Below are 27214 nucleotides of genomic sequence, written 5' to 3' on the forward strand. Positions count from 1 at the left end.
CCAATGTTTCCTGGACTTTTTTGACTGGTATAGCACAGAACACAATGAGAGACCGGGCTGGAGGGTATGGAGGGAGATGGTATTCCAGGCATGTGCCTGTAGTCTGGAGCTGGGGCGGAGGGGAGGGCTGAGTATTTGGAGCCCAGGAACTTGATGTGGGGTTGCACCTACCCTGAACACCTGGACTCAGGACGTGTTTGGGGGGATCGTGAGAGACTTCTGGACTGGAGTGTGACTCGTCAGTGGGCGGTGAGGCTGGGCAGATTGACAGGCCAGCTCGAGGAGGTCTCCAGGTCAGGTTGAAAGACACTACCTTCACCTACAGGCAGTGGGGAGTCATTGATGGGTTTGGAATAGGGAGCTGCTGGAAGAGGAATCTGGAAGCTAGATTTGAGTAGCTGGCGAGGAGACTGGTGCGTGCCTGAGTTGACAGCCCTAAAGTAGGACGGGGAGGAGGGGTCGAAGAGAAGCGGACAGATAGGAGAAAATTTGGGGACAAAAAAGAGACAGAATTTGGTGACTAATTGGCCATTAGGAGGAAGATAGAAGGCAAGGAGCATTTCCAGGTATTTGGAGTGTGTAACTGGTGGGACCCTCACCAGCATGGAAGACACAGAATGAATAAGTTTGGAGGAAGATGAGACGTTTAGTTACGGTGCTCTTAGTTGGATGGCAGAAACCCAACTCGGGCTGCCTTAAGGAAAAAAGAGGACTTATCAGCTCATGTCACTAAAAGGCCTAAAGATTAATTTCAGGCTTGGTTGAATCCAGGTACCCAAATGATATCCCAGGATTGTTTCAGGCAAGGCTTAATACAGGCACTCAAATGATGTTCCGGGAACCTCTTGTGTCTTCATCTCTGGGTCCTACTTTCCTCTAAATTGGCTTCATTTTCAGGAATGCCCTCCGCAGCTGGTGGCAAGATGGCCTCAGCTGCTCAAAACATCGCATCTCACCAGTTTAGCAAACCCAGTGATAATTTTAGCAGAGGACCTGGGGAAGGCGCTCAGTGGCCTAGTTTGAGCCTGTCCCCATCTCTGAACCGATCCCTGTGGCCAGCACAATGTGGTTCTTTGATCCTGGGTCAGGTATCAATCAATTCTGGGAACCATGTGATTCCCTCAGGAAAAGTTAGGGTTCTGCCACGGGGAGGATGGGCACTGGACAGGTAAAAACCAAGGCTTCCGTCCACCTCCCAGTCTTGAGATGCACACATGTTTAAGGAGAAAGAAAATGAAAGAAAGAGGAGCAAGGAAATGCAACAGAGGAATGGTGTTTGGGGTGTAGAGTGTAGAGGGGACCTTGGCTCTGGGTTCAGGGTAGAGGGGGTGTTGGATGCACCTTAGGTTGTGTGTGGTTAAAAAGCTTAAGAGAGACAAAGGCTGAGAAACCAGGCACTGGATTTGCAGCCAGAAGGAGGTCCTTGGTGTATCCTCTTCATTTCTTCCTTTGTCTCTCTCTTGGTCTGAGCCGGCCCTCTGTTGCCATGTCTCCCTGTCTCCCTCTGTCTCGTGCCCCCTCCTTTTGTCTCCTGTGGTGGGCTGGGTCAGGGACTGGGCTTCTGGGTCCCCCGGTGGTGGAGGAGGATCAGGCAGCTCCATGTGGAGTGTCGGGTTGTCTCCTGGGCCAAAGCAGTTCCCTGAGGGCAGGGGCAGAGAGGAGGAAGAGGGTGCCTGAATCTGCGGTCTCTTCTCACAGTGTGTCAGATTCTGCCCAAGGGGGTCGTGTCTGTCCTGGGGCCCTCGTCCAGCCCTGCGTCGGCCTCCACCGTGAGCCATATCTGTGGGGAGAAGGAGGTGAGGCGGGAGCGTGGGGTTGGGGGGGGTGATCCCTGGAGGCGAGGGCTGGGGAGGGGGGAGCAAGGTGGAAGCAAAGGTCCTTCTCTGTTCAGATCCCCCACGTCAAGGTGGGTCCCGAGGAGATGCCCCGCCTTCAGTACCTTCGCTTCGCGTCTGTCAGCCTGTACCCCAGTAACGAGGACGTCAGCCTGGCGGTCTCCCGGATCCTCAAGTCCTTCAACTACCCCTCGGCCAGCCTCATCTGCGCCAAGGCCGAGTGTGAGGGAGGAGAACTGTTTTTTATTTTATTTTACTTTTCTGGATGCGCCGCCTGGCCTGTGGGATCCTAGCTTCCCCGACTGGGGATTGAACCCAGGCCCTTGGCGGTGAGAGTGCAGAGTCCTAACCACCGGACCGCCAGGGAAGTCCCTGGAGAACTGGATGCCTTGTTTTCTATTTCCCCAAACTCCCCTTCCCAAGACATCTAGTCTCTCACAGTCATGAATGCCCCCTGATTTTAAGGCCCGGGGGATCCAGACACAGACTCTCCTAGTCTCCACCATCCCTTCCCCTTCAGGAACCCAGACCTCTGGTTCCACAGACCACCCCCTCCCCACCCACTCTCGCCCCCAAAGAGACTCTTTAGTCCGCAGATAGTGACTGGGCACGTGCTCGGAGCAGGACCCCTGCTAGGTTCCGGTGGTTTAGCGGTGAACAACGCTAGGCGTGGTCCCCGGCTTCCCGGAGCTCCGGGGCCACTGGGGGACGCCGTGGTTGAGCAGTTGTGATGCGGAGTGTTGCGAGCTCTCAGGACTTAAGCGGGGGTGATCCAACCCTAGTCTGGGAGGTTCAGAGCCTGCCTCCCAGAGAAGGGGACCTCTAAGCTGGGCCTGAAGGGTAGGGAGGAGGTGAGGTGGGAGAGGAGAGGAAGAGCATGTACCAAGCAGAGGGCAGGGCAGGGCAGAGGCGAGGCCCCGGGAGGCTCAGAGATGCTCCCAGCGTGGGAGCAATGAAGCAGGACCCGGGAACGGGGCATGATCACTGAGGGCCTTATGTTTTTCCCTGAAGACGATGGGGGCAATGGAAAGTACCCACACCGGGCAGGGACGAGTGTGTTGCAGGAAGAGCTCCTTGGGCTCTTTGGCTGCAACACAGAGGGCAGACTTGGAGACTCCATGACACGAGAAGTGGCATGGACAGTGGCTAGAGGCGGGGAGGGATGGTCCTGGTTAGGGCTCAGGTGGTGGCACGGGGACGGAGGTGCCAGGATGGATTTGAGGAGAGTTGTGAGGGAAGGGAGAGGGTGGGGTCATGGATGGTGACCAGGTCCTGCCCGAGGAGGAAGGGACAGTCAGTTCAGGGGCACACGCTGGGTTTGAGGTGTCTTTGAGACATTCAAGTGGAGACGTCTGGGAGGCTGACGGGCTTGTGGGTCCTGCTGCAGAGAGAGAGGGCCGTGCTCAGTCACCTCCAGGAGGGATTCCTCTTTCAAAAGGTATTCACTGCACACCTGCCGTGGTCCAGACTTTTTTTTTTTAATTTTTACTTATTTATTTTATTTATTTATTTTTGGCTGTATTGGGTCTTTGTTGCTGCGCACAGGCTTTCTCTAGTTGCGGTGAGCGGGGGCCACTCATTGTGGTGCGCAGGCTTCTCACTGCAGTGGCTTCTCTTGTTGCGGAGCACGGGCTCTAGGCGCGCGGGCTTCAGTAGTTGTGGCGCACGGGCTTAGTTGCTCTGAGACATGTGAGATCTTCCCGGACCAGGGCTTGAACCCCTGTCCCCTGCATTGGCAGGTGGATTCTTAACCACTGAGCCACCAGGGAAGTCCCCAGACGTTGTTCTTGGTATTAGGGATGTGGCAGTGCATGAGCCAGGCCCTTGTCAAACCTAATGAGAAGAGCCAGGCAGTGGACATAGAGAAGACGTGGTCTGGTCAGGAGCAGTGAGTCCTGTGGACAAATAGAGGAGGATGACGGGAATTGGGAGAGCTGGAGTAAGGGGGTGCAATTTGAAATAGAATGATTGGCGTGGGCCTCACTGAGGAGGTGATATCTGAGTAAAGATCTGGAGCCTGGGGATCTGGAGAGGAGTGTTCCAGGCAGAGGGAACAGCCAGTGCAGAGGCCATGGGGCCTGTGTGTGTGTGTGTGTGTGTGTCTGTGTGACAACAAGGAGGGCCGGCGTGGCCGGAGCCAAGCGAGTGGGAGAGGAGGAGATGAAGTCAGGGACACAATGAAGCGAGTCGGCAGATGGAGTTGGGCCTTGGAGGCTGTGAGGACTTTGGCCTTCACTCTGAACCAACGAGAAGCCATTGCAGGGTTTGGAACAGAGGTGGACACATCTGCTTTACAGCAGCAGCTCTGGCTGCTGTGTAGGGAACAGACTCTCTGGGGGCAGGCGTGGCCGATGTCACAGGCGGGAGATGACAGTGGCTCTGGCCAGGGCCGTGACGGGGACGCGGTGCCATGGGGTGTGTTTTGAAAGTAGAGCCTGGGTGGATTGGCCGTGGGTGTGAGAGACAGACAGAGGCCAGGCTGCCGTCAAGGGTTCTGGCCTGAGCTCCTGGCCGGCTGGAGTCTGTTCACTGGCCTGGTGAGGTGTGGTGGTTTGGCGCAGAGCGCAGATTGCGGCTGTGCACACGTGAGGTGTGCGACGTTTGTCACGCAGCCCGGTGGGGGCAGAAAGGTGGCGGGAGACAGCGATCTGGAGGCAGGGGGAGGTCTCGGTTGGGACTTCAATTTGAGAGGACCCAAGCATCAGGCCCCTGGGCCCAGCACCCCAAGAGAGCCAGCTTCACTCCGAACAGCCACCCCACATCCTGGGCGAGCCCTGGTCCTCTCCCCAGCTACCCCATGCCAGAGAGGAGGGAGCGGCCGCCCCGTCTCCAGGCACACGGAGGGGCTCTAACCCTGGGCCCCACCCCTCCCTCAGGCCTGCTGCGATTGGAGGAACTGGTGCGCGGCTTCCTCATCTCCAAGGAGACGCTATCGGTGAGGATGCTGGATGACAGCCGGGACCCCACGCCGCTGCTCAAGGAGATCCGAGATGACAAAGTGTCCACCATCATCATCGACGCCAACGCATCCATTTCCCACCTCATTCTCCGTAAGGTGGGTCCCCACCTGATTTCCCCTCTCTGGTGGGTCCCCTCTCTGATTTCCCTACAGGGTCAGGAGCAGAAACATGGGGTGACAGAACAAGTCAACCAAGGCCCACGGGCCTCAGTTGTCACATGGTGGTCCGGGGCCCCGCTTCCTACGTGCAAACACTAAATAGGAAGTTTTGTCTCTCAGCTCAGCTGCTTGCCGGCTGCACCCTTGGTTGGACCCTGGACAGTCGCCTTCCCTCTCTGTTTATGCTTGCTACCTCTGTGGGGTGCCGTGAGGGTTAATGAGTGAAAGGTGGGGGAGCACTGGGACAGCCCCTGGCCCAGAATAAACGCGGGCGTAGTGGGAGCGCCCTGTCATCTTTACTGAATGCCTCTCCTACTCTGTGTCGAGGTGTTTGCGCGCCTTCTTTAATTTGGCTCTCAGGACTTCCCTGGCGGTCCAGTGGTTAGGGCTCCGCGCTTCCACTGCAGAGGGCCCTGGTTCTATCCCTGGTCAGAGAACTAGGAGTCCACAAGTTGTGCAGTGTGGCCAAAAAACAAAAACAAAAACAAAACAAGGTAATTTGGCTCTCACCCCAACCTGCAGGGCAGGGCAGGTATGATACCATTTTTTGGATGAAGAAGCAGGGGTTCTGGGGAGGGGCAGGGAATGGACTGTCTCAAGGGCACCACCCAGGAAGGGCCAGCGCAGGACCTTTCCCCATGGGCCCTCTGCAGGCCATCCAGTGGTGACCCACATTCATTAATCATTCATTGTTCCCTGCTCTCAATTTTTCCTCATAATCTAATCTGTATTATTTATTTTTCTCCAGTTTTTAAAAAATTAAAACCATATATCATTGCCGATCGTAGCTAACAGGAAGAAGCGTGGATGGAATCCACAGGGCTCTTGAGGCTTAGAGAAAAGATTTCGGGTTCTGGAGGCAGACAGTGCAAGCCTGGGCCGGGGTCCCAGCCCCTCCTGTGTGAGCCAAGTGACTGGTGGTCACTTTCCTCTCGAGCGTGCATGTTTCTGTCCTGGAATGGGCTGTAACCCATGTGATAACAGCTCCTGCCACACAGGCAATGCAGTCTGGTGCCGTTTCATGTTCTAATGGTGGTGGCAGGACAGAAGTGGGCACTCCTGGCAGGGAGACGTCTTCTAGCTTTGTTTTCCTTGAGGACTGTGAGGAAGGGGGCTCACAACATGCATCTTGAGATTTATTTATTTTTTTGGCCATGCTGCACGGCTTGCGGGATCTTAGTTCCCTGACCAGAGATTGAACCCGTGCCCCCTGCAGTGGAAGCGTGGAGTCCCAGCCACTGGACCGCCAAGGAATTCCTGAATCTTGAGATTTAAATTGGCTGCCTTTCATTGCAAAGTGCTTTTAAAGATTACAGGGGGTGGTTTTTCTGACCTGTGATCAGGCTGAGCCCTACACATTAGCAGCCCAAACTTGGCTTTGGGGCAACCTGGGGGTTAAGGTTAAGGTTGCCCTCCCCCACCCTGTTTCTGAGGCGTCCCTTTGCCTGTCTCTTCTAAGTGACCTAAAGAGGGAGGCAGGCACTTGAGGGTGTCATTCTCTCCTCCAACAAAATCTTCATCCCACCTGGGGCACTAGTCACCCTGCGGGACATGAGTGACCAACGTCTCCCTCTGCCCCCACTTGTCTCCTTTTCCCTGTCTCTCTCTGTCTCTGGGTGTCTCTTACTGTTCCTCATGGGGTGTCTCCTTGCAAGGCCTGTCTCTAAATCTCTCTTGCTCTCTCGGCTTCTCCCCATGTCTGCCCCCTGTGTTCTCCAGGCCTCGGAGCTGGGAATGACCTCAGCGTTTTACAAGTACATCCTCACCACCATGGTGCGTACCCCCTGCAGCCCCTGAAGCCCCCATGTCCCTCTGCAGTGTCTGCCCTGACATGGGCCCAGCCCCTCCCTCACCCCCTCTTCTCGGTCCCAGGACTTCCCCATCCTGCACCTGGACGGGATCGTGGAGGACTCCTCCAACATCCTGGGCTTCTCCATGTTCAACACCTCTCACCCCTTCTATCCTGAGTTTGTGCGCAGCCTCAACATGTCCTGGAGGGAGAACTGTGAAGCCAGCACCTACCCCGGCCCCGCGGTGAGCTCACACCCTCGCCCCCGGCACACAGGCACCCTGCACACAGACACTTCCGAGGCCCCTTCAGGCCTTGGCCGGTTGTGCTCAGAACCCTCCGGTGCCCCACTCGCTTTCTGAGAACATCCACGAGGCCTCACAGCGTGGCCCTGAGCTAAGTCTGACCCCTTTCTTCCTCTCCACCTCCCAAGCCGCTCCAGCCACATGGGTCTCCTCCAGGTGCCTCTGCTGCCCCAGCACATGCGCACCTCAGGGCCTTTGCACTTGCTCTTCCTGCTGCTTTGTGTGCACTTCCCCAGGGAAGTAGCAATTCGCTCCCTCCTCTCCAAGTTACTGCTCAAATGTCCCCCTGTTTACAAAATTGCAAACTACCCACCTTTAGCCACCTTCCCTGCCAGATTTTTCTCCATAGCATCTATCTTTGCTTATCTAATCACCATGTGGCTTGCTCTATGTTTTGCTTAGAGGTATGTACAGATATTTAGCTTGTAAGTTCCATGAGGGCGGGCGTTTCTATTTTGTTCACCATGGTATCCCCAGCATCTAAAACTACCTGCTCAGAGTAGGTATCCGATAATATATGTTGAATAAATGCAAACATACAAAAGATGCATATTTATGTGTATTTGTTCACAAACATCTAGCCATACACCAAGGTACTGAGATACTCCTACATGCACAAAAACTCACACAGACACTGAGCCTTGCAGTCAGACATGTGCGTGCAGGGCCATTGCACACATACACGGACAGGGGAGCATCCATCCGCACTCTACACCTACCCACCCAACACGCATATTCAGACCTTTGCCCCAGCCAGCCAAGACACACTCTCCCAGACACACTCCCATGTTGGCCGGCACCGCTCGGTGGCCAGTTTGTGTCGAGCCCTCCCTGTGTGCCAGGCGCTATTTTGAGCACTTTGCATGCATTGTCTCTCTTGAGCCCCACGTGAGCACTCGGAGGCAGAGATAACTGTCACCCTTCCTTTACAAGGGAGGAAACTGAGATTCTGAGAGACGTGTGGACTTGGCTCTCTACAGGAAATAGTAGGGCTGGGCCTTCAGCTCAGAGCCTCCCAAGCCCTGGACTCATAGCCGTTACACTCTCCTGCTTCCTGCACATCAGGCCCACCCTGTTTATAGATAAATAGGCATGTTTGTCCAGCCCCACCCACATAAATGTGTCCCCAGACACACTCAGACAGGGGCTGTGGCTGTCTCCCCCCACCCTCCATGACCCTACATCAGCCACAAAGACACACAGATTCCTGCGCCCACCAACATCCCCCTTGAGGGTGACAGCTGGCCGTCTAGGCAAACCCTCTCAGACGTGCCCTTCCCCAAATAGACACGGGCTGCACGCAGTCAGGAAGAGCTGCCCCCATGGCGGCGTGGGCAGCATGCATGTCTTTCCCACTGTCATCTCCAATGCCCTAGAAGACCCTCCTCGCTTCTGACCTGCGTGGTTTTATGTTCCTGGAGAGAGGAGAGTTGTCTCAGGGCTTGGGGGTGGCACCACGGGGCTTTGGGGCTCCCCTGGCTGAGCTGCATCTTTCCCATCCCTCCCCATCTCTGCCCTCCCCACACCCCACACCCCAGCTCTCAGCTGCCCTGATGTTCGACGCCGTGCACGTGGTGGTGAGTGCCGTCCGGGAGCTGAACCGCAGCCAGGAGATCGGTGTGAAGCCACTGGCCTGTACGTCGGCCAACATTTGGCCCCATGGGACCAGCCTCATGAACTACCTGCGCATGGTGAGCTGGGAGCGGGGAGGGCCGAGGGGGCGTGGCAGCCTGCCTCCCGGTGTGGGGGGGTGCTCACTGTGTCCACCCCGCGGCCCCCCCCCGCCCTGTCCCCCCACCTCCAACCCTGGCCCCCGCCTCCTGCTCTCCCTGGGCCTCACGCTCCCGTCTGTCTCTCCTCTCCCGGCCTTCCTCTGCCTGTCTGTGCTGCTCTTGCCCCGCTTCTTTGTTCCATCTCCTCTCATTTGCTGGCATGTTGTCTTACTCGTTTAACTGTGGTCCTTCCTGGTCCCTCTCCCTCTCTCTCGTCTCCTCCATCTCTGTCTCTTCCCCTCTGGGCCCCTGCCACCCTTCCCTCTGCCCTCCTCCCGCCCTGCTAGGTAGAGTATGACGGGCTGACTGGGCGGGTCGAGTTCAACAGCAAAGGGCAGAGGACCAACTACACCCTGCGCATCCTGGAGAAGTCTCGGCAGGGCCACCGTGAGGTGAGCATCCCCAGGACGATGCCAGAGCCTGGATGGAGCTGGGGGCCGGGGCAGGGCGGGGCAGGGCCCAGAGGGCTGCGGCATCCTCAGGCAGGGCCTGTGCTGACAGTGCCCTCTCTGCCTCAGATCGGGGTGTGGTACTCCAACCGGACCCTGGCGATGAACGCCACCACCCTGGACATCAACCTGTCACAGACGCTGGCCAATAAGACGCTGGTGGTTACGACCATCCTGGTGAGTGGCCCTTGTGGGGACAGGCGGTAGATGAAGGTGCCTTTCCTGAGCGGTGCCCCAGGCCAGTCCTAGTGAGGAGGAGGGATGCCTGGGCTGGCACGGCACACAGACCAGTGGGGACATGACCCAGGCACCCAACAACTCCTGACTGTGGCCGCAACATCACCAACCTAATTGCTGCTGGAGCAGCGGTGGGCACAGACTCTGCCATCAGAGCCAGGTCCAGCCCTGGGTACTGCCAGCCTGCCGATGCATGGCAGAGATGGGAACGACTGGCCTCATGCGGATCCCACGAGGCGGTACAGGGGGGGCGCCTCTCTCAGCGCCTGGCCCAGGGTAGGCCCCTGTAAATCACCATTGCTAGAGCAGTCGTTTTGTCACGTTTGCCCACCAAGTGTATTGACACATGCCAACTTATTTAATATCCATCTTGAAGAGGCTCAGAGAGGTGAAGTGACTTGCTCAGGTCACACAGCAAGTATAAGGCACAGCCAGGATGAATGCCATGTCTCTTATAAGGCATAGCCAGGATGGATGCTGCGTCTCTGAGTCTCCAGAGCCCAAGTCTTGACCACTGTGCTCTGAATGTCCAGTCCTCTCCTTCCTGAGCACCAGCCGTGGAGATGGTCCTCTAGCCCCTGGAGTGTCACTCCTGCATTTTACCAGACCAGAGACCGAGGTGCCTTCGTGTGTCAGCGAGGATATATGGAGCACCTGTTCTGCACCAGGCACTGTGCTAGGCCCTTGCAGGTGTCACTCATTAAACCTCTCAGCTAGTCGGTGAGGTTTGTCCTATCTTCCTCGTTTTGAAGGTAAGGAAACAGGTCACAGGGCTTGTCCCTGCTGGAGCTGAGTGACATGCTCAGAGCCCCTGCCCTCTCCGCTGCACCCTGCTGCTTCCTGCCAGGAGCCCAGGGAGGGGAGGCGCACAGGACCTGGGGAGCAGGAAGCTGCCTGAGCCGCTGGGCTTCATAGCAGCTGGGTCCCTGGCCCGCTGGCATCCGTTGTCTGGGCGAAGCCCCTCGGTAACCGTGAGCTGGGCCGGCTGATAGCTGTGGATGCTGAGGTTGAGAGGATTACCCAGGTTCTGCAGGACGTCGGAGGCCCCTTAAAGCAGCATGTCACAGAGCTATTTCCTCTGTCCCTAGGGAGCTCCTGACCTAATGTGGACCTCCTCCAGGGGAGGGCCAGATGGCTTACAGATGGGAAACCAAACACTTCGTAACAGCCTCACTCAGGGGCCCTGAGGACCAGGCCAGGCTGGCTGGGAGACGGAGCACCTCTGCACGTGTGGGAGTGGAGCCAACCCCAGAGGCTTCCTGGGGTTCTCGGTGGGGAGCAGGGGCGGAGGTCAGGGAGTGGGTATCAGGAGAGCAGGGCTGTGACCCCCGGGGGGCTTCCAGTCTTTTCCCACACTTGTCTCCCGTTCTCCCCAGGGCCCCTGAGCCAGTGTTGCCCTCTTCCTGACCTTCATTCTTCTCTTGATGGAGTCATTCATTTGCTCATTCATTCCACAAATATTTACTGAAGCTGCCCTGCAGCCAGACCTCACACATATTCTGGAGGCGGAGGAATGAGTCCCAGGTGGTCCCGTGGCCTCCCTATCCTTGAGTGACCCTGCAGTGAGGATCCCAGTCTGATGGAGACAGACCTGGACACAATCATTCCCACACAGGGTAATAAGGGACCCCCACAGAAAGGAGGGGCTGCCTCAGCCTTCGAAGGCCTGAAGAAGGCTTCACAGAGGAGGTGGTGTTAGACAGGGCTTTAGAAGCCCTGTAGGAGTTGGGTGCACAGAGGAGGAGGGGCCTGGCCTTCCAGGCAGCAGGAACCACAGGAGCAGGGGCCTCAGGAGGTGTTTGCCAGATCGGATGTAGAGGCAGCGGCCTCAGTGTGCACAGCCGGACCTGCCCATTCGTTCACTAACATTTTCAGACTTGTGTTTCTGGGCTGGGCCTGCTCCAGGCACTTGGGGATTCAGACATGAGTCAACCTGGCGCTGGGTGCCGGGGACAGGAAGCTTTCAGGGCTTGTCTTATTCCCTGCTCTGTCCCTTGGGCCTGGGGTGGTGCCTGGCACCTAACAAACATGGAGGGGTGGTGAGTGCTGTGACAGAGGTGGGGAAGGGTCTCTGGGGAACTTAGCTATGCTTCTCCTGGTCGTTAGAGACCGTTAAGCAGGAAGGGGCAGGGCCAGATCTGGGTGTCAGAAAAGCGGGGCCCTGAGGGAGGCTGCAGGAGAGAGAGACGCCCTAGGTTGGGGAGGTTGAGGCCTGAGCTGTCTGGGGCTGTGGGGACAGAGGGGATCTGATGTGGGATGTTGATGGGCTGGGCTGGGGGAGGGAGCAGGTGGGGTGGAGGCTGGGGCTGTCCCTGGGTGGTGCCCACACATCTGGAGCTGAGCGAGGGCGGGCTGGTGCCAAGACCGAGAGAGGTCCCTCAGGGAAGCTGGGGGTGCAGGAGAGGTGCCCCAGGGGATGAGGTTTTGCAGGGCCCTTCCCCAAGCCCCAGGCCCTTACCCCTCCCAGAGAGGTTCTCCCTTCATCAAGCTGTGACATCTCGTCCTGCTCTTTGGTGCCTCTGCGGTCAGACAGACCTCACTTGCATTCCTGGCTTTGCCTGAACCTCAGGTCATCCAACTCTCTAGGCTCCATACCTTCATCTGTAAAATGGGTCTAATAGTCCCACCTTGAAGGGCTGTGGGAGGATGGCATGAGATCAGCAGGTGCCCCTGGCAGTGTCCTGCTGGGAAGATGTGCTGAGCACATGTGAATCCCTTTTCTCTCCCCATCTGGCATCATCAGTAAGAATAGCAGTTGGGAATTCCCTGGCTGTCCAGTGGTTAGGACTCTGCGCTTTCACTGCTGAGGGCCAGGGTTCAATCCCCGGTCGGGGAACTAAGATCCCACAAGCCGCGTAGTTGGGCCAAAAAAAGTAAAGAATAGCCATCATTGTGGCCAGAGTCTTTGAGCTGTATGCTGAGCTCTTTGCTGGTGTTACTCGGCGTTCATGGCAGCCCTGAGGCAGGTACCGTTGTGAACTCCGATTTTCAGACAAAACTAAGGCACAGGAGGGTTAGGTGACGCGAATCGCGCAACTAGAGGATGGCAGAGCCCACGTGCTTCTACATTGCACCACACCACGTCGATTTCTGCTTCTTTCCAAACCCTCACTTCTGCGTTCTAGGCCTGGCCCTGCCGTCTGTACACTTTGTGACCTGGGTGGGTCTCTTCTCTCTGTCTTCAGCTTCCTCCTGTAAAATGAGGGAACTAAAATATTCATAATAAATTGAAGGGGGAAAACTAGATAGGGGTCCTTTAAACTGCCCTCCAGGAAGTCTTGGATATGGAATTGGGTCCTGGCTTCACAAAAGGGTCCAGGCAAGCAGCTTGTGAGGAATGTTCTAGAACCCACCCTACTTTAACATTTCTTAGTTTCAAGGGATTTTTATAGAAGTGTAACATGCATACAGAAACTTGCACAAAGCATTAAGTGTACCACTCACTGAATTTGCAATAACTGAACACACCTGTGGGACCAGTTCTCCCACCCCCAGCTCTCCATATGCCCCTTCTGGTCTCTAACCGCCCCCCAGGTTAGCTTTGCCTGCTTTGAACTTCACATAAATGGCATCGTATTCTATGTTCTCTCTCTCGTCTGCCTTCTTGTGCACAACACGTGTTTGTGAGATTCACCCACGTTGCTGCAAATAGTTTAGTCTCGTTATATGTCCTGTTATATGAACGAACCGCGATTTACTTACCCACCAAATTGACGTGCATTGAAGTTGTTTCTAGTTCTTTTGTTATTGTGAATTGTCCTGCTGTGAACACCCTACCACACGCCTTTCGGTGAACATGTATAGGCATTTCTGTCGAGTGTCTTTGCAGGAGTGGAATTGCTGGAGTTTTCCAGCTTCGGTAGATGCTGCCAAAGCATTTTCCAAAGTGGCGGTACCACCCCCCATTCCCACCAGCAGTGTGTGAAGGAGAATTCCAGTCGCTCCTCAGTTTTGCCAGTGCTGAGTATAGGAAGGTGCCAACCCTATTGTAGTTTTAACTTACATTTCCTTAACGACCGTGGAAGGTGACCACTTTTTCATTTATTGCCTATTTGGAACCTTCTTTTGGGAAGTCCCTGCTCAAATCTTTCTCTATTTTTAGAAAATTGGAATATCTGACCTTTTTATTGATTTGTAATCTATTTATATGTTCTGGATATAAGTTCTTTGTTAGAATACGCATTGCAGAGAACTTCTCCCACTTTGTGGCTTGCCTTTTCACTCTTGGTGGTATTATTTTTGGCTGTGCCGTGCAGCTTGTGGGATCTTAGTTCCCTGACCAGGGATTGAACCTGGGCCCTCGGCAGTGTAAGTGAGGAGTCTTAACCAGTGGACGGCCAGAGAATTCCCCTCAATGGTATCTTTTTTTTTTTTTTTCAATATTTATTTATTTATTTGGCCGCGCCAGGTCTTAGTTGCGGCATGCGGGATCTTCGTTGCTGAGTGCAGGATCTTCGTTGCGGCGTGTGGGATCTTTAGTTGCAGCTTGTGAACTCTTATTTGCAGCATGCGGGGTCTAGTTCCCTGACCAGGGATTGAATCCGGGCCCGCTGCATTGGGAGCACAGAGTCTTAGTCACTGGACCACCAGGGAAGTCCCCCCAGTGGTATCTTTTGATGAAAAGATTTTTAAATTTTCCTAAAGTCCATTTTATACTTTTCTCCCCGCTTTACGGTTAATGCTTTTATTTATTTATTTATTTACATGCTTACTTATTTATTTATTTTTGGCTGTGTTGGGTCTTCGTTGCTGCGTGCGGGCTTTCTCTAATTGTGGCGAGCGGGGGCTACTCTTCATTGCTGTGCACGGGCTTCTCATTGTGGTGGCTTCTCTTGTTGCAGAGCACAAGCCCTAGAGCGTGTGGGCTTCAGTAGTTGTGGTGAGTAGGCTCAGTAGTTGTGGCACACGGGCTTAGTTGCTCCACGACATGTGGGATCTTCCCAGACCAGGGCTGGAACCTGTGTCCCCTGCATTGGCAGGTGGATTCTTAACCACTGCACCACCAGGGAAGTCCAGTTAATGCTTTTAGAATTTAAGAATTCTTGGCATTTCCCTGGCGGTCCTGTGGTTAAGACCCTGCATTTCCATGGCAGAGGGCATGGGTTCGATCCGTGGTCGGGGAACTAAGATCCAACATGCCACGCAGCACGGCCAAGAAAAAGAATTCTCTGCCTACCCCAAGTTCATAAAGCTAGTCTCCTATATGTTTCTTGAAAACATAATAATTTTGCCTTTTACCTTTAGATCTACAATCCACCTAGAATTGATTTTTATGTATTATGTGAGGTAGGGGGGATCAGAATACGTTTTTTCCATATGGATGTTTTATTGCATGGTACCATTTATTAAAATGTTCATTCTTTCCCCCTTCAGCACAGTCTTACCATCAAGTATCCATTTATGTGTGGGTTTCCAAACTCTCCATTCTATTGTCTGTTTGTCTGTCTTTGCTCTAATACCACATTGTCTTAAACACCACAGTTTTATTTTATTTATTTATTTATTTATTTATTTTTAACATCTTTATTGGAGTATAATTGCTTTACAATGGTGTGTTAGTTTCTGCTTTATAACAAAGTGAATCAGTTATACATATACATATGTTCCCATATCTCTTCCCTCTTGCATCTCCCTCCCTCCCACCCTCCCTATCCCACCCCTCTAGGTGGTCACAAAGCACTTAGCTGATCTCCCTGTGCTATGCAGCTGCTTCCCACTAGCTAGCTATTTTATGTTTGGTCGTGTATATATGTCCATGCCACTCTCTCACTTTGTCACAGCTTACCCTTCCCCCTCCCCATATCCTCAAGTCCATTCTCTAGTAGGTCTGTGTCTTTATTCCCGTCTTACCCCTAGGTTCTTCATGACCTTTTTTTTTTCTTAGATTCCATATATATGTGTTAGCATACGGTATTTGTTTTTCTCTTTCTGACTTACTTCACTCTGTATGACAGACTCTAGGTCCATCCACCTCACTACAAATAACTCAATTTCGTTTCTTTTTATGGCTGAGTAATATTCCATTGTATGTATGTGCCACATCTTCTTTATCCATTCATCTGTTGATGGACACTTAGGTTGCCTCCATGACCTGGCTATTGTAAATAGAGCTGCAATGAACATTTTGGTACATGACTCTTCTTGAATTATGGTTTTCTCAGGGTATATGCCCAGTAGTGGGATTGCTGGGTCGTATGGTAATTCTATTTTTAGTTTTTTAAGGAACCTCCATACTGTTCTCCATAGTGGCTGTATCAATTTGCATTCCCACCAACAGTGCAAGAGCGTTCCCTTTTCTCCACACCCTCCCCAGCATTTATTGTTTCTAGATTTTTTGATGGCCATTCTGACCGGTGTGAGGTGATATCTCATTGTAGTTTTGATTTGCATTTCTCTAATAGTTAATGATGTTGAGCATTCTTTCATAACACCACAGTTTTAAATTGTCTTAATACCCAGTAGGGTAAATCCTCCAGTTTTCATGTTCTTCTTTAGGATTGCTTTGGTTCTTTTGATCTTTTACATTTCCATATGCATTTAAATATCATCTCTAAAATTTTTTAAATATTTTAATATTAAAATTTTAAACTGGGGGCGGGACAGAAGTTAATTAAATAGGATTAAGTCGCATTCAGTTTAATTCTACACTAAATAGAATTCAAAGCGTGTGGGGAGGGGGGGAGTGAAAAAATCCGTCCCCTACCCTCTCCAGTCCCCCATTTTTTCCCCCATCCTCCCAGATGTGTCTGAGCATGTACAAGCCCATACCCACTTTTTCCTTCACAAAGGATAGCATATTGTACACGTTGTTCTGTAGCTTGTTTTTTTCCTCTGAATAGATCTTATAGAGCTTGTTATTTTAGTAGTTGCCTGGGATTCTTTGATGACATCAATAATCTTTTTAACCTGTTCCAAATTAGGCTGTTTCAGTCTTTGTTCCTGAAACAAGAAATGCTGCCATGATTCTCCTGGACCTACATTTTTGTGTACAGGTGCATAGCCATTCGTAGGATGAGTTCTTAGAATCAGACTTAGCAACATCCCACTGTCCGTCTGCAATGCTGGGCTTCTGCAGAAGGTTCTTTTTGAAGAAATCTGAAAACCTTGGATTAGAGGCTTCTTAAAACCCTTGGATCTGATGGTCTGGGGCTGCGGGTTGAGTGCTAGATCATTGTTTTCTGACCTAGAGTTCTGTTCACAGGCCTCAGTGCCTGTTTTTGGCTCTATCAGCTGCCACCTGATCCTGAGGCCTCAAACCCAAATCCAGAACCCAGGTGCCTCAGTCTTGAATTTGAAGATCAGCTTTGGACTGGTGGGAGGAACGAGGGCTTTGGAGAGCACAGCAACTGGGTTTTGAATCCCAGCTCTGCCCAGTCTCCCCTTCCTACTGCCCGGCTTCAGCTGTGTGACCTTGGGCAAGACACCTGACCTCTCTGAACTTCGGTTTCCTCCTGTGTACATCAAGAGGGCCGCATGAGCGCCTTCCAACTCTAACACTGGGTGTTTGTCTAGAGAATTCCTGATTTCTGATTCTCTAGCTTTGATACCCGGCCAGGCCCCCCACCGCCACCCTCTCTGTGTCTAGCTTCTCCCAGCTCTGCTCTTGTTTAGTCTGGCATAGGGCTTAAGAGCAGGGCTTTGGACTCAGCCTGACTTGTCCATCTCAGCCACTCACTACTTCACTTCTCAGGACCTGTGTCCCCATCTCTCAAATAGAGGTAATAATACTGACCTCCTACGCTGACAGAGTAGCTGTCACACAGCAAGCCCACAAGAAATGCTAGCTGCTGCTGCTATTATTAGTATTATCTCATTCCTATTCCTGGTTTCACAGTTTTGAATTTGAAAATGTGGCATGGGAGAGAGAGAAAAGCTCTGACTTCCCTCCGTCCCATCTCCCCTCAGCTCTGGGACTTTGTTGGGGTCCTGGAATCTAGTCTATAGGTACCTTATAGCACCTATCACTGTATAACAAACCGCCCAAAACCTGAAGGTTTCCAACAATAACGATTATTATTTCTCACAGTTCTGTGGGCCAACTAAGCAGTTCTGCTGAGCTCACTGTGGTTGCATTCAGCTGGTGTCTAGGCTGGGCTGTTGGCCGGCACATCTCGGTTCACTCATTCTCCCTCATCCTTCAGCAGGCTGGCCTGGGCTTCCTTTTTTTAAAAAAATTATTTATTTATTTGGCTGCATCGGGTCTTAGTTGCAGCACGCGGGATCTTTCGTTGTGGCTCATGGGCTCCAGAGTGCGCAGGCTCAGTAGTTGCAGTGCGTGGGCTTAGTTGCCCCGCTGGCATGTGGGATCTTAGTTCCCTGACCAGGGATCAAACCCATGTCCCCTGCATTGGAAGGCGGATTCTTAACCACTGGACCACCGGGGAAATCCTTGGCCCGGGCTTCCTTACACTGGGGTCCCAAGAGATCTCTGTGAGGTCCCAGGCTCTGAAGGTCACACAGCACTACTTCGAACACATTCTGTTGTCCAAAGCGAGTCTCGAGGGCCGCTCAGACCCGAGGAGTGGAGAGATCCGCTCTATCTCTCGACCGGAGGAGCTGCAAAATACTGGGCATCCACCTCGGAGCTCAGTAATTTTGGGCTGAACGAATGAGATGTGGCAGAGGTCACTTGACCTCTGTGAGCCTCAGTTTCCACATGTGTAAAGTGAGTCTAAGGATACCTCCTGTGGAAGGTCACTGTGAGGAATTTTTTTTTTTTTTTTTTGCGGTACGTGGGCCTCTCACTGCTGTGGCCTCTCCCGTTGCGGAGCACAGGCTCCGGACGCGCAGGCTCAGGGGCCATGGCTCACGGGCCCAGCCGCTCCGCGGCATGTGGGATCCTCCCAGACCGGGGCACAAACCCGCGTCCCCTGCATCGACAGGTGGACCCTCAACCACTGCGCCACCAGGGAAGCCCCCTTTTTTTTTTTTTGCAGGATCTTAGTTCCCCCAGCAAGGATTGAACCTGCATCCTCGGCAGTGAAAGCATGGAGTCCTAACCCCTGGACCACCAGGGAATTCCCACTGTGAGGCATTAAATTGATAAAATCCAGAGAACGCATACAGCACAGGGGCTGGTACTTCGCAGGTGTTCAGTCCACATGGTAACCATATGGATATTATTGCCAAAGCTCTTCGGGCTGATTCCTAAGTCCTAACTCCTTTTATTCCTAAGTCCAAAGTGACACTGTACAAACAACCATTTAGACAATAACTATGTAAGATCAGTATCCCTTTTGTTACCATCATCTTCATATGCCTTGTCTTACTAGCACTTGGAATATTCTCTCTGCTTTTGTCCTTATTTGGCACAAAAAGGGTTGGTAAAGTTTGCTCAAACCCCTCAGAAATAAGCATCAACATAGCAAAACAGCTGTGGGCCAGAGATTGCAAACTGTCAGGTGTTTGTTTAGCCTGCAAAGCATTAAAAAAAAAAATGGTATTAGAATTTGAACTGTTGCTAACCTTTAGAATCAGGAGATTTTACAAAACAACCTGGGTTTCCAAATTCTCTTGACATTGGACCATCTGGCATCTCAGGCCTGCTTCCCTTGTGGCAGCGTCGGGCTGGAGCTAAATCCTGGTGGGGCAGATCCTCTTTGATCCCTTGGTGGCTCATGAAGTCAGTTTAATGGGTCGTTATTGGTTGTGTAGAAAACTGACGTAGAGCGGGACGGGAAATAGGGTAATTCTGCCGTAGTCTTAAGGGAAAGGCCTGCTTTGTGGAACTAAGTCTAGTTACATGGGTGCAACTGTGAGCACACAGACGTATGTGTATGACTTGGATTACAAGTAAAATATATATCCTACTGCGGGTTTTAGCCAAAAGTTTGAAAGTTTGGCACAATCTCCATCCAGTCTGATTCATTCAAGTTACCTGCCTCCCTTGTAGCCATTTGAGCTTGAGATGAGGTTGTCTGGTGGAGATCAAACCAGTTTCCTGCAATCTGCTAGGGCCTGGCAGGGTCCCTGTGCTTTTTCCCTGGTTCTGAGTATTTGTTTTTGTTTTGGTAGTTATTTTTAGTTTTAGTTTTTAAATTGAAGTGTAGTTGATTTACAGTGTTGTTAGTTTCAGGTTACACATATATAGGTATGTATATATACATATATTCTTTTTCAGATTCTTTTCCCTTATATCTTCTTACAAAATATGAGTAGAGTTCCCTGCGCCATAGAGTAGGCCCTTGTTGGTTATCTATTTTATATACAGCAGTGTGTATTTGTTCATCTCAGCCTCCTAATTTACATGCCCCCGCCACCGACTCTGAGCATTTGTAAGCAGGGGATGAAGGCAAGGACTCCGTCATCTCCACTCTGCGGCAGGTTCCTGATCTGGCTGCAGCCTGGGCCCTGGGACCCACGACCCAGCCCCCAGATGCCCCAGTCTCTGACCCCCCCACCCCTTCTCTCCTGCTTCCCCAGGAGAACCCGTACGTCATGCGCCGGCCCAACTTCCAGGCCCTGTCGGGGAACGAACGCTTTGAGGGCTTCTGCGTGGACATGCTGCGGGAGCTAGCCGAGCTGCTGCGCTTCCGCTACCGCCTGCGGTTGGTGGAAGACGGGCTGTACGGGGCGCCCGAGCCCAACGGCTCCTGGACGGGCATGGTCGGCGAGCTCATCAACCGGGTACGGCGGGGCCGGGGCTGAGGAAGGGGTCGTGGGTTGGGTGAGCAAGAGCGGGCGGGCGGGCAGCCAGTGGTGCCTCAGAACCAGCCTGGCGTGTACAAGGGGCGGGAGCCGATGGTGCGCTGTGTCCCTGTGGCTGGTGAGCACCATGGGGCGGGCACAGTGGGGAAGAAGGGTGATGCATCCCTTCCCATGTTCCGCTTTCAAATGCTTCCCTCACGCCACCTTGGCTTAGTCGGTGCTCAAAGATGTGTTGAGTGAATGAAAGAGACGTGGAGTGGGAATTAGACAGACGTGGAGGAGATGGAGAAGGCTTCCTGTGAGAGGCAGGGATAGGGCTAGGCGGCCGGGACGTGCTCTGTGCCCAGCACCTGCCAGGAGGTGGACGTGGAGGCTGCCTGTTGCGCTCCCAAGGTCACGCATTCAGTAGGTGTTTATTGAGCACCTAGTGTGTGCCTTGCACCACGCTGGCGCGGGATATAGTGGTGAGCACAGGGGACCTGGACCCTGCTCCCAGCAACTTAGGGCCCCACTGAGATGCAGAAAAGCAAATGACCACAAGACAGAGCCATTGGCTGATGGGGAAAACTCACAGGAGGGACCCAGAGGCTCCTGACCCAGCCAGGCATCCAGGGAGGGCTTCCCAGAAGAGGTGACGCCCAAGCAGATTCCCAAAGAGTGTGAAGGAGTCAGCAGGGTTGGGGGGGGTATGGGAGAAGGGCAATGTGTTTGATGGCATTTACAAACAGTGGGGGGTGGGTTGGGAACATGAGTAAGAACAAGTTGGGTGTGGGGCGTATTAGAAGAGCAGCTGGGCCCTGAGTGTGGGCAGGATTTGAATGTAGGTGAGGAGGGCAAGAGGCAGTGGGGTGGGGGGTGGTAGGCAGGGGTGCAGCGGAAAAAATATTTTGGAGTCAGACCAACCTGGGTTTGAGTGCTGGGGTGAGTCATTTCTTTCCTCGGAACCTCAGTTTCCTCTCCCTAGCATGGGGATAATGATACCTGACAGGTCTGTAGTAAGGTTACAGACACGCTGCACACGTTGCTTGTCACAGGTGGTTCATCTTTTTATTCCACTCATGAGAAGCCATGTGGGCGAATGCCCAAAAAAGACAAACAGGCCCCCAGCTTAGGGGCACGTCCAGGGCAGGTGTGTGGAGCCAGGACCTGTGGCCACAAATGGTCAGAGTGGCCTTGACATTGGACTTGGCTGACAGCGTCAGAGACTCTCACCCTCCTGAGCCCCTGAATGTCACCAGGAGAGACGCAAAAAGGCCACTTTGCTTGACAAGGATGTGTATCCCGTAAGGCACTGATTTTCGAAAGTTGTTTTGACTGCAGAGCCTTTGACTGCAGGGCCCTGGACAAAGCAGAGCTGCTCTGGGGGAGACAGAGGTTGGGGGTGTCCCCCGGGTTCTGGTGGCTCGGTCTCCCTCACCCCACCCAGCTGGCAGGCCCAAGGCACTGCCCTATAGGCAGCCAGTTGGTTGAAAGCTTCTGCCCTGGGTGGGTTCAAGAGGCTGAAGCCAGGGCCTGAGGAGACAGGAGGCAGGAGCTGGTGGCCAGACGCCCACCTCGCTGGCAGGCTTCCCTGTGACCTCATTGCCATAGCCTGGTCCCCAGTCTCGTAAGCTCAGAACTTTTGTTCATCAGGGCCCCCAGAAATAAGACTCCAGGAGGGCAGCCCTCCCCAACCAAAGTCACCGTCAACCGGACATCTGTTTATTCAACTGGACATCTGTTTATTCGTCAACAAAGAAGTCCTATTCACAGCTGTATGACCTTGGGCAAGAGTCTTAACTCCCTGTGCCTCGAGCCTTCCCTTAGGACTTGGTGTGAAGGTGCCTGGGGTGAGCATAGCAGGGCTGGGAGCTTTTCTCATTGGTTACTGCTCTTGTGGTCCTGAGTCCTGTTTGAGTCTCTGCTGAGCATTTGTTGTGTGACCTTGGGTGAGTTACATAACCTCCCTGTAAAACTGGGGAAATAACAAATGCTAGCACAGGGGACTGTTGTGAGCATGAAAGGAGTTAATCCATGTAGGGGCTTGGAACACGGCCGGGCAGGTAGTGGGTGCTGTGTGCCTGTGCTCTCTTTCTATCACTGTCAGTGTTATTCCTGCCAGCACATACATACATTCATGCGTTCATCCGTCCTCCAGCCAGCTAGTATTTATTGAGTGCCTACTGTATACCAGGCCCTGTGATACACCCTGGGGATTCAGTGGCCTGGCCTGGCCTTGCTTTTAGGGTTAAAGACTTTGGCCCCCGCAGCCAGAGGTCCATGGGATGTACCCCCTGCACACAAAGGGCTGAGCTGGCTCACATGAGGAAACAGAATCATGGGGGCTGCTGGATGGCCTGCGGGGAGGTCAGGGGAGGCTGGAGAGGGCCAGGACTTGGTGACCGCCTGTGGCGGGGGCGGAGGAGAGAGGACGTGAGCGTTCCTTCTGTTTCTGGCTTGGGCAGCTGGGCGATGGCGATGACATTTAGGGAGAGAACACTGGAGGAGGAGCAGGCTGAGAGTGCAAAGGATGGGTGGAGTTTGGCCTCTCCAAGGCTCAGCTGCCTGCTGTGGGATGGCCAAGTACACTGAGCTTCGCACAGATACTCAGCACCGTCCTCGTGGCAGCGGCAGCTGCTGTTTGTGGACTTCACGACACGTGCCAGGAACTTTTCAAGTGTTACTTAATTCTTCTGATAATCCTTCCTGGCCCAGAGGATCACTGCCCTCCTACCGATGTGAGATCAGGGGCTCAGTAGTGAAGGGACTTGCCCCCAGCACGCAGGGCTGCAGCCAGCTGTGACTGACCCAAGGCCTGTGTCCTTTCCAGACACCCAGCAGGTACTTGGGAAGCCTAGAGTGGTCAAGGTGGTGCTCACGCCGTGCCAGGCTCTTGTCCGAACTGTATGAACTTGTGTTAACTCCTTGACTCCTCACGGGCACCCCCTGAGGAAGTCCTGGTGTTTGCCCAGTTTTCTCTAATGGACAGAGTAAGGCACCAAGATACTGTCCAGCCCACACGGCTAGTGACAGGCAGAGCCAGGGCTGGCACCTCAGCAGGCTGGCCCAGAGCTGACAAGTGACTTCCAGATGGAAGACGGCCCAGGGCACCAGCATCCCCCCCAGCCACACCCCCACCCCCAACCCTGGGCCAGGCTCAGGGCTTGTAGGCCAGTCTGGAATTATGGTCCATTTATTCCACCCAGTGGCCACTGCTGGAATTACCTTTCTCCCCGCCATCACCGACGCGCTGTGAATTCAGGCCCCGCCCCTCTCACCAGCCTCCTCACAGGCCTCCTGGCCTCCCGTCTCTCTCCACTCCAGTTTGTCCTCCAGTAGGATCTTTGTACGAGGCAAGTCTCACCTATCACTCACAGGCTTTAGCTGTCACCCCCCGGGGCCCTCCGGTCTGGCCCGTAAGGACAGGGCAGATATCTTAGGTCGGGTTTCCAGGAAGCAGATTCCGAGGTGCAGATTAGCAGGCAGGTGTGTGCGGTGCCCTTGGAAAACAGCGAGTGGAGGAGGAGGCCTGGGCAGAGGGAGGAGTTGAGCTGTGTTGCAGTCATGACTGGGCCTCTGCCGTCCCACGGGCAGCTCTGGAGCTGGGATGGCCATCAAAGACATCCCCCTGGGCTTCCCTGGTGGTGCAGTGGTTGAGAGTCCTCCTGCCGATGCAGGGGACACGGGTTCGTGCCCCGGTCCGGGAAGATCCCACATGCCGCGGAGAGGCTGGGCCCGTGAGCCATGGCTGCTGAGCCTGCGCGTCGGGAGAGGCCACAACGGTGAGAGGCCCGGGTACCACATGCACAAAAAAAATCCCCCTGAGGTAAGGGGGAAGGCTTTTATGCCCCCCACCAACACGTCATTGGATGAGGGCTGTCCTCGGGGAGGGTCAGGACCTGGGGCAAAGGGATTCTTCCACCTACAGAGCAATCAGCCATCAACACCTGGGGCCATGAGTGCCTGATCCGGAAGGAGGGTCTGGGCGGCCACCACGGTGTCCACTACAGCTGTGGGCTGATTAGACGCCAGACAGAGCCAGCTTCAGGTTGCCCCCTTTCCCGTGTGGTCCCTGCTGAGCCACTTCATCTCTCTGAACTAGTTTCCCCTCTTTAAGTGGGAATGATGTTCCCTCCCTCACAGAGTTTTGTGGGGAGTGGGTGAGGGGGAAGCTGGAGGTCCCAGAACAGAGCCCGAGTTACCGGGGTCTTGCAGGTAAGGAGTTTGGATGTTCTTGTTGTTGTTTTCTTTTTGGCCAAGCCAAGTGGCTTGCAGGATCGTAGTTCCCCGACCTGGGATTGAAGCCGGACCCCAGAATTGAAAGCACCGAGTCCCAACCACTGGACGGCCAGGGAATCAACCGCCCCCCCTTTTTTCTCCTTTTGTTTTTATTTATTTATTTATTTATGGCTGCGTTGGGTCTTCATTGTTGTGTGCAGGCTTTCTCTAGTTGCAGAGAGTGGGGGCTACTCCTCGTTGAGGTGCCTGGGCTTCTTACTGTGATGGCTTCTCTTGTTGCGGAGCATGGGCTCTAGGCGTGCGGGCTTCAGTAGTTGTGGCTCACGGGCTCTAGAGCACAGGCTCAGTAGTTGTGGTGCACGGGCTTAGTTGCTCCACAGCATGTGGGATCTTCCCGGACCAGGGCTTGAACCTGTGTCCCCTGCATGGGCAGGCAGATTCTTAACCACTGTGCCACGAGGGAAGTCCCTTTCTCCTTTTTGGATGTTATTTTTATTGTGTTATGAAGTCACTGGAAGGTTTTAAGCAGGGAATGTGCCATGATCTAATTTGTTTATTCTTTTTTTTTATTGAGGTGAAATTCATATAACATAAAATTAACCAAATTCAGTGGCATTTAGTATATTCACAGTATTGTGCAACCATCACCTCTATCTAGTTCCAAGACATTTTCATGACCCCCAAAGAAAACCCGAACCCATTAAGCAGTCACTCCCAATTCCCCCCTTCCCCAGCTCCTGGCAACCACCACTCTGCTCTCTGTCTCCATGGATTTACTTACTCTAGACATTTCATATAAATGGAATCAGCCAATATGTGGCCTTTTGTGTCTGGCTTCTCACACAGCATGATGTGCTTGAGGTTCATCCACGTTGTAAAATGATGAGTACTGCCTTTTCAGGGCTGACTAATATTCCATTGTATGGATATAGGACCTTGATTTAATTTCAAAATCATTTAAAAATGATTACTCTGGCTGCTGAGAAATAACTGTAGTGGACCAAGAGTAGAGACAAGGTGGTCCATTTCAGAGGCCTTTAGAAAGTGTGGAAGAGACAAGATGCTGGCTTGTGCTCGAGTGGTAGCTGTGTCACGTGTACCACCAGGTGGGATGTGTGCCAGAGGGTGAGAGGAATCGAGTGACTCAGGGTTTGGCTAAGCAACTGGGCCAATGGCCAGGCCAGTTTCCACCATAGGGAGGATATAGGAGGAGAAGCTTGGTGGGGTCGGGGGTCGGGGGGATAAGGATTATTTCTGGGCGAGGGTCGTTTGAGATGCCTATTTGAAATTCAAGGGGGAGACAAAAGGATTTCCTTGTGTGACTGAGCATGAATTATTTACTTAACTTGTCCACTATTGATGGATATTTGGGTGGTCTCCAGTTTTTGCAGGCATAGACAATGCTACCATCAATTGGATTGGTGGGGGTATTCCTGAGGGATAAGTTCCAAGTGGTGGAAACACTGGTTCAAAGGGTATGAATGTTTTTTAAGTATATACTGCCAAATGGTCCTTCAAAAAGCTTCCACCAATTTATATTCCACCAGAAGTTCACGAGAATGTCAAATTTTCCACAGTCTTGCCAACAATGGGTATTATCAATCTTTTAAAAAAAAAACCTTTGCCAATCTGAGAGGCTAAAAATATCTCATTGTTTTAACCTAAACAGAATGTCACATGGCTGCATATTAACTCCCATGTGGATGTACTGTAATTTATTGAAGCATTTTTTATATTTAGTTGTTTCCAGGTATTTTTAGATGTTTGTTTGTGCTGTTATAAACAACCATAAGCAAACATCTTTATGCACGAAAGCTTGGCTTGCATTGTAGCTGATTAGGATTGAATCTCAACAGAATTACCAGGTGAAAGAGGAAAACCCTTCATATGGCTTTTGTTATATACTGTTGAACTGCTTTCCAGAAAGACTACATCAGTTTCTTTTTTTTTTTTTTTTCTTTTTTAACACCAGTTTCTATACAAGCTCCTTCTTGGCACTGAGGCTTTTGATGGATTTTTAGATATTCAGACAACCTCCTGTCATTTTCATAGATGGCAAGTCATTTTGATTTTTCCTGCTTTGTCTGGTGGACCACGGTAGGGCTTATGTGGCCAAGTGATAAATGGAGTCTGAGCCCAAGTTCCACTCAGAGTGGGCCTGATAGGCCCTTGGACTCACCCTGTGTTTTTCCATGTCCTGGTTGTATAATTGGAATAAGCTTTCTGACCCGTGGAGTCAGGGTCATTACGGTAGAAAGAGCCAGTGGAAGCCCCTAGAACTCCCTGTTTCCCAGGATAGTAATCCAAAAGCAATTCTACATCCTTTGGAGGAATTGCAGAGATTAGTGCTGCCATTAACGGCTTGAAAGAAGCAGGGGTAGTGATCTCATCCCTGTTCAACTGGCCTGTTTGGCCCGTGCAGAAGGCAGATGGATCTTGGAGAATGACTGTGGATTCTTGTAAATGCAATCAGGTGGTGACTCCAATCGCAGATGCTGGCCCAAATGAAGTATCTTCTTCTTTTTTTTTTTTTTGCGGTACGCGGGCCTCTCACTGCTGTGGCCTCTCCCGTTGCGGAGCACAGGCTCCGGACACGCAGGCTCAGCGACCATGGCTCACGGGCCCAGCCGCTCCGCGGCATGTGGGATCTTCCCAGACCGGGGCGCAAACCCGTGTCCCCTGCATCGGCAGGCGGACTCTCAACCACTGCGCCACCAGGGAAGCCCCAAATGAAGTATCTTTACTGGAGCAAGTCAACACAGCCGTGGGCAGCTGGTGTGAGCTACTGATCCAGCAAATGCTCTTTCTCCAAACCACTTTCCAAGGACCACCGGAAGCTAGGGG

At 52.8% G+C, this 27214-nt stretch overlaps 1 protein-coding gene across 4 annotated transcripts in view; it reads left to right on the top strand.

Annotated features, from left to right (window-relative positions):
* GRIK5 (glutamate ionotropic receptor kainate type subunit 5) overlaps positions 1-27214 on the top strand; it is a 48943-nt gene that overhangs the window by 4838 nt on the left and 16891 nt on the right. The window contains exons 4-12 of one of the 4 annotated variants that reach the window (XM_082608128.1): positions 1699-1796; positions 1892-2057; positions 4712-4890; positions 6673-6726; positions 6826-6987; positions 8586-8738; positions 9107-9211; positions 9338-9445; positions 19928-20131. In XM_082608128.1, coding sequence (XP_082464254.1) covers positions 1699-1796; positions 1892-2057; positions 4712-4890; positions 6673-6726; positions 6826-6987; positions 8586-8738; positions 9107-9211; positions 9338-9445; positions 19928-20131 — 1229 coding nt within the window. The remainder of the gene's footprint in view (positions 1-1698; positions 1797-1891; positions 2058-4711; positions 4891-6672; positions 6727-6825; positions 6988-8585; positions 8739-9106; positions 9212-9337; positions 9446-19927; positions 20132-27214) is intronic. The other 3 variants (XM_082608130.1, XM_082608129.1, XM_082608131.1) reach the window with 3 other exon arrangements.

This window comes from Mesoplodon mirus (assembly GCF_964341445.2).
Source record: "Mesoplodon mirus genome assembly, chromosome: 19".
Taxonomy (NCBI): Eukaryota; Metazoa; Chordata; class Mammalia; order Artiodactyla; family Ziphiidae; genus Mesoplodon; species Mesoplodon mirus.